Genomic DNA, 11,929 nt, shown 5'->3' on the forward strand with positions numbered 1-11,929 from the left:
CATCAAAATCATTATTTGTCCCCCCCAACTTTATGAACACAGCTACGCCAATGTCGAAAACACATCTGCATTATATCTTGTCGCAAAAACACTCGCACGTTAGTCGTCAATCGGAGTTTCTTCACATGCCGCCACAAATTTTATGATTTTAAGCACATGTTTTGTTCATCAGCTACATTTGACCGTGGAATAGCTGGAAGAGTCTGGCGAAAATCACCGGACAACAGAATCATGGTTCCACCAAAAATGTTTTGACTGTCATAACTGTCATGTGTTGTCCAGTGCCTCCAGTGACCTTTTGTGGGCCATAGTGCATTCGTCCCAAATAATCAATTTGTATATCTGTAGAATATTCGCCATTGCGCTGTTTTTGGCGGGTTTGCAAGCTGGTGTCTCGATTTATTTGCATGTTCAGTGGCAATTTCAAGGCAGAATGTGCAGTTCGTCTACCTTCTAACAAAGTCGCTGCTATTCCAGATGAAGCCAATGCTAATAAACTTCATTCTGCGATCGAATCCTCGACAAAAGCAATGAAATTAAGAACGTTTTTCCAGTCCCTCCGGGAGTATCCAGGAAGTAAATTACAATAGTTCCATTGTTCACAACTTCTATCAAAGAGTCGTACGCAGTCTTTTGTTGTTGATTCAATTGCAAAATATTTGTACGAACTGCTTCGGCTAATGCTTCGCGGTCGTATTGGTGTTATCTTTGTAATTCGTGGTTAAATGCATCGTGCATTGGACGACTGGGTGATATCATGCCCAAATACTACACCATTTTATTTGCTATCAATAAACACATGTATTCTATCATGTTCAATATCTCATTGTAAATTTTAGCAGTCATTTGTATTATCAGACATCTTCAGACATGTCTTCCTTATATCTGAACCACAAACTGTTCGAATACGAAGGGAAACATGTGGATATGATAACTGAAAACAATGTGCGAATTTGATGCGGTGATGAAGATATGATGGAATATTTGAGCGTATTGTCCCAATGCAAATCGTTCTCGAGTAACTGTAAGAGTTGACATGTCTCACGGTAAGTCGCACACAGATGCCCATTAACGGTTCTCAGTTGTTGAAACGATGTCGGACCACGAAAATTCACCAGCAACAATCGAAGATAAGTAACATTCACCGTTATTTGGATGCACAGTGTAGATGCGACCTAAATCGCCTGAAGCAAATACATTTGGATGTCCTTCAAATGGTGTTCCTTGTTTCCGACACTGAAACGATTTAGATGATGCATTCCATGTGTAGTAGCATGGCATTTCAGCATACAGCATTCGAGCGAAAGCATCTGCTTGATAAACAGAGAAGTTTGTCAATGTTGTTGACGTCAGCAATGCCGCTCCGTCCGGCGTGTTCTCTAAATGGAAATACAGTCGTTGTCAGTTTTACAGATGTACTGCCAAATGTACAACTGTAGGGTTTCTTTCGTGAATCACAAAGGAAAAGATACACTAAATCGCCTTGTTGCTGCTGACATAGCGACTCATCTGATACTGAAACACTTCGTCGTTTGCATTTGTCACAGCGAAAAGAGCCATATCGCTGCCTTTTCTCACAAATTTGCATGTGTACTTGATCGAATTGACGGAGTTACAGTATTCCACAATGATTTTAGACTCAAAAGACTTGGAAAATATCGTCGATCAATCCAATGATTGACCACATTTACATATTGCCCTTTCATTTTCACAACTGCAGATCGCCCATTGTCCGCAACTGATCGCCGACAGTACAATGAGTATCCGTCATTGCATGTAGTAGTGTCAGCAATAAGGTCTCTCGGGTATTGCTTGGAACACTTACCATCAATCAAACAGGCCAAGTCTTTGTTGAAAACCCCGCAAGGTCCGTGGATCACATTCTTAGTCACCACTGCATGCAATTTCGGATCAACAGCTTCATCCGGGATTTCGGCTGAGATGAAGATATATATGTCTGTATATATATATATACATAAACTTTACTATGAGTTAACTATGGTTTTGGAGTCTATGGAGCATGAAACGAAAAACTATGTAAAAATATTCTGGAAATCGTACCACGGTAACAGCTACAATAATTAGTATTTCTTCGAAATCTAACTAAAATGTGTGATCCACCTCAAGCAATTCATTACGCGCAAACTATTATACACAGGAGCAAGAAAATATACACCATAAAATAGACGGAAGTGCATTTTTGGGATTTTGGCACAAAAATAAGTGACATGGAGAAGGGAGAGTGGCCTTATATTTCTGAATTTAACCTCTTGCATGAATGTGGAGGGTCCATGTAGCCATAAAATAAAAAAAACTATAACAAATAAAGCTTCTTGCTACTTGTTGTAATTTATACCACTTCCAAAAGAGGAGGAGGGGGGGGGGGCTGCCACCCCGTTGCACCCCTCCACCTCCCCCCTCGAAGACTTTTTTGGTCTGGAGTGAAATTAATGAAAATAAATACTATTATCAAAGAAAATGACAACATACTTAATTCTAAATGAGAGTTAAAATAAAAAATATTACTAAAAGTACTTTGCAAGTTATACTATATATTCACTTTTGTCACAAATATTATGTACCCTAACTTGGCAGCAAGTTGTGAGCTTCCTTACCCTGTCACATTATTTGATACATTAATATATTAAACATTTTGGGAGGGCTCTGCCCCTGGATGACGAAAATAAATTTTATAATGGAGGGGGAGAGAGCTGAAGCCCCTCTGCCACCAGTTGATAACATATGGACTGCTCTTGCAAGCTGTAAAGTATCATGTTTAGAAAAATCTAATTGACACATTTTGAGTTTATAAAATTTAATAGAATTTTTTATGCCTGTTTGTATGATATTTTGTGAATAATACATTAAAAACTTTATACCTTGAATTTAAACTTAACATGCTACAATTTAACAAAATAAAAAGGGTTCTTAAAAGGATTTGTTATATTTAATATTATTTTTTTAATAAAACCAATATTTGGAGTTTTTAGACAAATTTAATCGGGATAGCATATTTCACCTGATGTATAAAATTTCAGTCGAAATATAATATTTCAGGGACAAAGTTCAGGGTCAAGGTCGTAGGTCAAAGCCTATATCAAGGTAAAGGTCATTGGAATACAATATGGCGGATCCTGGTTCGGGTTATCAACCATAATTCCTCACCAGAGCTCTTTAAACTACAATATTTCATTATGATATATGGAATTGAGAAGTAATAGCCACATCAGTTTGAAAAAGTCTTCTTTCTAAGTTTAAAATTACAATAAACATATTGTTTCCAATATTATTTAGTAAAAAATATAATTAAAGATATTAATCGTATATGATTTTTTTCCTACCACTGTATGTCGATGGTACCATAGGTATAAATTATTTCCAAAGCGATGTAGATATATGTAATACGGGTAATGCTAGAAGAAGAATTAAACCTAGGTTTACTCGGTTTAAATAAACATTCTCCAAGTTTGTTGGGTAAATTCCGATTAATCACTACAATAAATTTGAATTCGGCGTTTTTCCTGCACACCTAGGTCTAACCAACGCTGGCTGTGTTATGTTTGGTATTGTGTCATATTTGAGCACATTAAGTTAGTTAAGGTACCAATGTACTAAAGTTATCAATAATTTGGTTTTTATTACATTACCCACTTAGCATTATATAGACCTAGGTGTACACAGGTAAACGCCAAATTCAAATTTATTTAAGTGATTATTTGGACTTTGCTCAACGAACTTGGATAATCCTAAGTTTACCCAGGTCTACTTTTTTTCTAGTATTACCTGTAACATAAACACAACTGAGTTCTTCAGATTGCTTAGTGACGACATACAAGTATAACCTGTCAACGACGGGTACTACAGCTAGGATATAATAACAAGAACCAATAGATATGAAGTATTTATTTCACCCAAATAGTTAACAAATGAATAAGTAGACAATACAAATACAGTAATATATGCGAAGGTTAGTTAGGCTACATAGTAATGCTAAACAATACAATAACCCGGGGAGTACTTAAGAACACTTGTAGGTGTGTCAGAAGGTTGCAGAACTATTTCACCGTCATAGGAAGCATCTCCACTCACATCACCACTTCGGCCTCCCGAGCCGACTCCAGGAGCATCCTCCCGGGCGGAAGGAGAGCCCCGTGGTCGTCCAGCCACTCGGCCATGGCCCAGTCGTGGTTGGCAAGCGCCCAGTGCAGCGCCGTCCGGCCCTGGTCGTCGGCGGAGTTCAGGTCGGCGCCGCGGCGGGCGAGGTACTGCACCAGCGGGAAGGAGCCGACCCGCGCGGCCAGGATCAGCGCGGTGTTGCCGTGGCTGTCCCTCGCCTGGATGTCGGCCCCGCGCGCCAGCAGCAGCCGCGCCGTGCCGACCTTGAGCCCGAGCGTCGCGCCGTGCAGCATGGCGCGGCCCGAGCTGTCGACGAGATCGGCGCCCGACTTGGCGATCGCCAGCTCGTCCGCCAGCGCGTTGTAGCCCTCCCGCCCGATGCGGTACATCGGCTCGTATTCGGTCGACGGGATCCCCTGCGCCTGGTCGTGGGCCTCGATGCTGTTGTTCTTCAGAGCCGGGACCAGGTAGGAGCGCAGGATGTCCCAGTTCTTGGTGCGGTTGAATTCCACCAGCTGCAAGCACGACATTGAACTAAAGGGATCGCCACGTCTGCACTGTTAAAATCTTTCACCTAAGGGCGTATGACTTGTCCCAGGTCATTATCATTATTTTTTTCTGCATTATATTTTTTCACTTGTAGACGTTTTGAGTAGCCGAATTTCATCAAAATCAATCAAATATGTAGTTCTTACTTTGTACATAATTAGATGGCAAAGGTAAAATTTTATCATTTTTGTGCAGAATAGAAAAAGAGAACCAAATGGATTAAAAATATATATCCGTTTCGGCACAACGTAAAGGCGCAGGTAGATTTCGGAGTACCTTTTTCTTCTGAAAATGTTTTGGAAAATTCTATAAACTTCTGGAACATTTAAAGAACTCCTTGCACATAACATTCTTTATGTTATTCAATATTTAAAAGCGTTAATAGAATATTTTCAGTTATTCCATGCAGCTAAAATGTTTTCAATGATTTTAACTCAATGCATCCAGCATTATATAGATTAACGAATCATATTATATCTACTAATAAGTAATGCAATTATTTATTTTCAAATTCAAACACTACCTATAGTCCCTTGCACAAATATGTAGTAGTATAAAAATTAAACCAGTGTTTAAGAAAATATTATCATGTTTTAAATGAAATTCAAATGAATTGTATAGTAAGAATTTCACACCTTGATTTTACAGTAATAGTTTGTTTCTTCAAAAATTGTTCCAGCCATATAGGTAATTAGATAACGTTGAGAAGTTTTATAAGAAATTATAATGGATTTGATATTATATCTATTAAAAATATAATGACATTTTGTCATTGTAACCAAGTTATTTCCACCCCTTGCAGTAAAAGTTTCTTACATAAAATATACTTTATACAAAAGTTTTCAACAATATATACAATTTTAAACAAAGGTAAACATTAATTCGATAGAATATATGGTAGGGAAGTTTTATTTATTCTCTTATTTCATCCCCAGGTTTTTTCAACCCTTGGCAGTAATGGTGAATTATTAAAAATTGTTTCAGACAAAAGATTTATAAACAATGTGAACGGTTTTGATGGTATGCCTACTAACGTAATTATTAATTTCTTTCAGTATATTAACCCCTTTTATACATCCTTTGCGGCAATGATTAATTGTATCAAAAATTATTTCCGACAAAATTTTGATAGTCTTTATAAGGTTTACCATCAATTTTAACAGCATTTATAATGTGCATACTAAGCGGTTACGAATTTTTTGCCATTCAACCCCCGTTTATTTCACCCCTTGCAGTAATGTATGGCCGTATAAAAATTATTTCAGAAGAATGTTGTTGATATTAATTTAAGGTTTTTACAATAAAATAGAATGGATTTAATAGTACACGGTACGGCAATTATGAATATTTTTTAATTCTACCCCTTTATTTTTTCAACCCCCTGCAACAATGGTTCATTTTATCAAAAATTGTTTCAGACAAAAGTGATAGATCAAAATTATAAGATTTACAAACAGTTATAACGGATTTGATAGTGTTCCTACAAAGGGAGTTATGATTTTTATTTTACCACTCTTTCTATCAACCCCTTGCCTCAATGATTCGTCCAACTAAAACATTTTTCAGACAAACATTTTAGATGAAAATTATAAGTTTAACAAACAACTTTACGAATCCGATTTTGTCCCTACGAAGGGAGTATTGATTTATTTTGTCCTCCAACCCTGGTTTTTTCATTCCCTTGCAGTGTGCTTGGTCGTATCAAAAATTTATTCAGAAAAAATATTTTGGTATTATTCATACGTTAAAACGTATGTGATTTTTTCCCCATGTTATGGGAGTTAGGTACATAACTATATAAAAACTTAACGAAAGTCGCACCTTGGTAACGGCTACAAAAGGTAGTATTTCTTTGAAATCTGCCTACAAATGACAGTGTTTGGTTTAAAGGTAATGTTATTAGCTAATGCGTGTTTTTTTTCAAATTTCTTTTAATAAAATTGATTTAAATTGTTTTAACCTTATAATATCATAAAAGTCTGATTTTAAATGGCCAAATAAAATTATTTAATTTTTTCTGACAGAAATTAATTAAATTAAACAGTAGCCAGTAAAGTTGAATTTAATTCTAAAAATTTAAAGTCATATATTCAATTTCATTTTTCTTATCCATACCGCACAAACATCTTAAATAAGCCACTTTGCCAGCTAATTATGAGAAAGGTATTCGATATATATATATATATATATATATATATATATATATGTGTGTGTGTGTAGGTGTGTGTGTGTATGTTTATAAATGCGTATATATTTTTTTTCATTTTGTTAAATTTAAGCCACTCGAAAATTCCGCAAGTTTCACCTTGTAGAACGTTAATACTTAATAATGACCTAAAATAGGTCTTTTACAAAAGAAAATGATGGTTACAAATTATCTATGGATCTTAGTAAATTTACGGATATCTTCGTAATTTTATGGACTGAGTCCACTTACTTTTTACATTAGCCGAAAGAACATTCTTGGTAAGTAGTATGTGTTGGCCGGTCCTGCGCCGTCGATGGCGTTGACAATCTTACACCCACATCCTGAAGTCTGGCGCCGGACCGGCCAAAGTATACTACTATGGTATAATAAAAAAAATAATTCATAAACTGGTTAATTTTACAGCAAGAACACTCTTTTTCTGTTTACTCTGATTTAAAACGAAATATACACCTCGGTAGTCAAAATATGACGTAGTTCCTACTTAAATTCAGTTATTACAACTACGAAGAAATCATCGTTAATTTGAGGTAAATTATTTGTCCGTAAATATAATGTGATTTCTGACAGTGTGCATTATTACATGGTAACCAGGCGAAGCAGCATTTTAACAGCTCATGGTTAGACGCCCAAATAATTATGGAAACAGTATAAAAAATATATATTTTTTTAAATGGAATTTACTGCGTTTAATGATGGAGAAATTAATTAATTCCTACAAACCATCATAAGAAGTGATAAGGACCATTTCCGCACTCTTTACGGTGAAACAATATGGTCATACCGAGGTAAAAAAAAAAGTGACTTCAACTATACCACAGTACGCGATTTCTTAACAATTACATCTGTAAGTGGCACAGAGAAAATACAAACAATTTAGATAATCAGTAATAACTTTGTATGTTGAGAACAACCAATTGAAACCTAAAGGATTTTTCCACTCAGAAATCTCAAAAATTCACCCATCGTTACCACATTTTCTTAAGATATTACCCTATAATTGTAAAAACAAAAAAAAAACTAGTGAGTGCTAACTCTTCTTGAACCTTCCAACGGTAAATATGAATAAACCCGTATTTAACAGTAACTATACAGCAGAATTGAAATAAATGGAAGACAAAAATTATTCAAAATTTAACTAAGAACATATTATAACTTCCAATTTGAATTCACAGGATATTTTGCAGCCAAACAAAAGTAGATTCTCATCAGCTTTAAATAAAAGCCAGTGGAAACACGCATATATGTGATGTTTGCACGAATATGATGCGCCCAAACACATACCTTTACAAGATTACAACCATGTGCACAAAAGGCTTTTAAACCAAATATCGTTTTTTCTTATCTCTTCGCAATACAAGGCTATCAGTGAACTGGCATAAAAGCACGGTACTTCATTATAAACTAAAATAATTACTTACTTTCTCATTATCCAGGATAAAAGCTGTTGACTGGGCCACGAGGAAGATCACCATTAGAGCGCTTAATGTCACCATCTTGTTATCCATATTGAATTTTGTATCTGAAAATCATACAAAACTGTTAAAAAAAATATCCTAATGTCGGCAACCATTTTCCGTGGCATTCCTGTAAAAAAGCTTTTGCTAGGAAATTAAATAAAAATCTTTTTATGGTCATGTGATCTCCAAAAATAAGACCACTGTTTGAAATATATATGCTACTTTTTTAATATTGTAATATATTCAAGTAAATAAAGACAGTAAAATACGTAAAAAATAATAAATATTTTTTAAAAAATATATCAGGGTAAAATACAGCCTGTTAGAAGACAAGCAGGAAAACTCCACGCTAAGAAGGGTAAAATTTGTCTTGAATTAATAATCCTGAAGATTCCTGCTGGAATTCAGAGCGAAATGTTTACCACGTCGAACCAGTTAGACCTCGGCAGTCTATATGGTTTATATCTCAATTGTTTTTTGAGCATTGTTTCATAGAAAGAAGTCAGAGTTCGGCCGACAAACTTTGGCTGCAGGTTTATTGCGAGGAAGTGATTAGAAAACATTGATATATACCACTCATGCTCTAAAGTGTTTCCCAAAAATGACATATGTTTTTGTAAGTTTAATTAAACCACATAGGAAATAATAAATAACAGAGAAAGTATTTTAGGTATAATACTAAGAGTTTTAATAATGATTAATAGATGAAAGTTATTACTCTACAGAAAAATAGGGTTGCGTTAGCAGAATTATTCCATATAAAAATTTGGGGTTTACACTCTATTTTTTTCATGATTTTTTTCAATGAATTTATTTTAAGACAGCGACGAGATTTGCATGGTTGTAAAAATTGGATCCATCAAACATTATCCAGATCCTCAGTGTTGCATCTGAAATATTTTCTCTAATCTTTGCAATGAAAAACAAGTTGTTCAGCCCCAAATCCAAAGGCGTATACCAGGCTCAGGAAACACTTTAGAACATAAATCATGTTATTTTTTCTTTTCAATTTTTTATGATGAATCAGGAGCCCAAAATTTGTCTATATACTTCTGGATCTGTATATTTTATGTAAAGTTGCTATCGTGACCGGGACAAAATTTTGAAACACCGTGAGACTTGCCTGTGTTTGAAGTGTGCCAACGTGGCTGGCAATGCAGCGCTAGGCGCTTCAGTACCCGCCGCAGAATTTCAACTACTGGTTCTCAGTAAGTGTGATCTTATCTGAGGGGCGTCTGCAAGTCGAGTAGGTCATCAGCAGGACAGTGGTCAGGGGTTACACTTGCAAGTCAACAGGAAAACCGATGAAGGCAATAACGATCACGCAATGACCTATACATATCCATCTGTGTTCTTCGGAATTTAATCTTTAGCCGGTTTTAGTTGTGTATAGCCGTTGACGTTTTTGTATTGATGGTTGACAGATAGTTCAACATCGCATTACACAGTGTTTGTTTCTTCAGAAAGTAAAACTATCAATCAATTTTAAACGGAATAACCAATCTTAAAATAAGTAAATGTTTATGAAAAATAAACAATAAATCACTTTGTACCAGTAGGTGACAAATTACTTCTTAAAGAGTTTTGAGTTATTTTTGGCATTTAAAACCACTTATATTAATCCTAACTGGTTTCAGTAAAAATCTAGAACTATAACACAAACATTGGTTTTAAGGTAACAGTATAGTTCTGTGTACGTACAGATACATTAATTTTCAGTTTGAAACAAAAATAATTCGTATTTAAAAGTTTTTTTAAAAGTCCATTAAATAGCTTTTAGTCAACCCTAACTGTATTATTCCTAAGGTATCACATTAAAAGATTTCCATCTTTATAGATTCAGTAGTAAAAATAAATTTATTGTACGCCAAAGATTTTTAGTGCATGCCACGTTCAAATATCCCTAGAAAAGTTTGCATTAGAATTTTAACGAGTTTGATAAATAAATTATCCAACCGGGACATGCCTAATTGTAACGGTAGCTTCAACGACGGCATGTATTGCAAAGTAAATTGCGTGTTTTGCCTGGTTATTAGGTTTCCACACACCCACTGAAAATTCGTCAGCTTATTTCTTTCTCCTTGGTTTCTGATTTATGAGAAGAGCTATTAATTTTGTTGGTTTCTATTTTGAGCTATTTAGCTATGTGTTGCCACCAGCCGGTCGTTCATCGCAAACAAGCAAATAAAAACAGCAACAAGCTCAGAACATAATTACGTTACAGTAAATGGCATCGCAAAATATAGCCGGCTCGAGGACATACGTGAATACTTTAGGAAAAGAAGAATGCAATTATCCTTGAAGAAACAAAGCGGAAATTATATAAAAACTTATTCTATGATTGGAAGAATTGGCCTTTGCCACTTGCTAGTACCAACCTTTTAATTTAAAAACCGGATAAATTAAGTATTGTTAGTGCGATTTTTATGTAACTATGGTGATAAAACAATATGTTAATAATTTTTCCCCAGACCAAAAAATAAATTAAATACATCATCTTTCAAAGTTCGCAGAAATCACCAGACTTTCAAGCAAATGATAATGTGAAGCTGACTCTCTTGATCATGTGCCCGCGGTTGAAGAGTTAATATGATTCACACTTATTCTCTTGTGACTGTTATAATCAAGACTGTTCCAAGAATACACTTGCTAGTATTTTGTTATGATACCTTTGATAAAATATTATCATTATGTTTAAAACTGCTGAAATGTTCATTTCACTCTTATCTAGTAGTTGAATCGTCTTTGTGCAGGCTGGCCTCAAAATTTGAGTATAAAGTTTAAAATTATGAGAGCTCTCGTTAGTAACATGCCAAGTATCTAAACTAAGAAATCCCTTAGGATGAATTATTTTTATCAAACAGCACAATAACATTCTGCGAATCACCGTACAACAATGTTTGTACGGGGTTAAACGGGATCAATATTATTTACCCTAAAAAAAGAGGATTGAGAAACAAACACGAACTAAGAATAGTTATCAATTAAAATCCCACAATCAAAAGCATGATAACAACAGCAAATTCAGCTACAGACACGTTTCAATTTAATATGAGGTGTTGGTGTGCATGTCACAAACTGTAATAAACAAATTAATAAAATAAATTATTGTGTTTATCAGATACCCTGTTAATGTGTATGCACGTACACTGGAAAAATCTATCAGAGACCTTTCAACGCGCATTAAAAAACACAAAAGCAACATAAAGAAATATGGATTTATGAAATATGGCTTGGAAAATACTCATAAAATACTACCAAAATACTGGTCCCCTTATACAGCAAGTACGGTACGGCCATTTAAAAGGTAACTTGAAAAATCAGCACTTACACGCACTAAAAAATTTATTCATATATCAAAGTATTAAATTAAAAATAGTAGTATAGTTTGGGGGCTCCGGGCGCAGGCTCCAGGCGGTGGTGGTGGTGTCGGTGTCCGCCATCTTGGATTGTGACGTCACGGCGGCCATCTTGGATGGTCGTGACCTTGACCTTTGACCTTGACCTTGACCCCGACGGCCATTTTGGATCCGCCATCTTGGATCCGCCATTTTGGATCCGCCATGTACAATAAGCGTAATGGGACACTGCGTAAAGG

General features: G+C 35.4%; 1 protein-coding gene across 1 annotated transcript; it reads right to left on the bottom strand.

Moving 5' to 3' along the window:
* Positions 1–3,888: 3,888 nt before the first annotated feature.
* Positions 3,889–9,578, bottom strand: LOC134529330 (ankyrin repeat domain-containing protein 1-like). Its single transcript, XM_063363284.1, has 3 exons — positions 9,455–9,578; positions 8,293–8,393; positions 3,889–4,631 (listed from the first exon to the last, which is right to left on the bottom strand). Exons 2-3 carry the CDS (start codon positions 8,377–8,379, stop codon positions 4,086–4,088), a joined length of 633 nt encoding a protein of 210 aa, XP_063219354.1. The 5' UTR covers positions 8,380–8,393; positions 9,455–9,578; the 3' UTR covers positions 3,889–4,085.
* Between the last annotated feature and the right edge of the window lie 2,351 nt (positions 9,579–11,929).

This window comes from Bacillus rossius, chromosome 1, assembly GCF_032445375.1.
Source record: "Bacillus rossius redtenbacheri isolate Brsri chromosome 1, Brsri_v3, whole genome shotgun sequence".
Lineage (NCBI taxonomy): Eukaryota > Metazoa > Arthropoda > Insecta > Phasmatodea > Bacillidae > Bacillus > Bacillus rossius.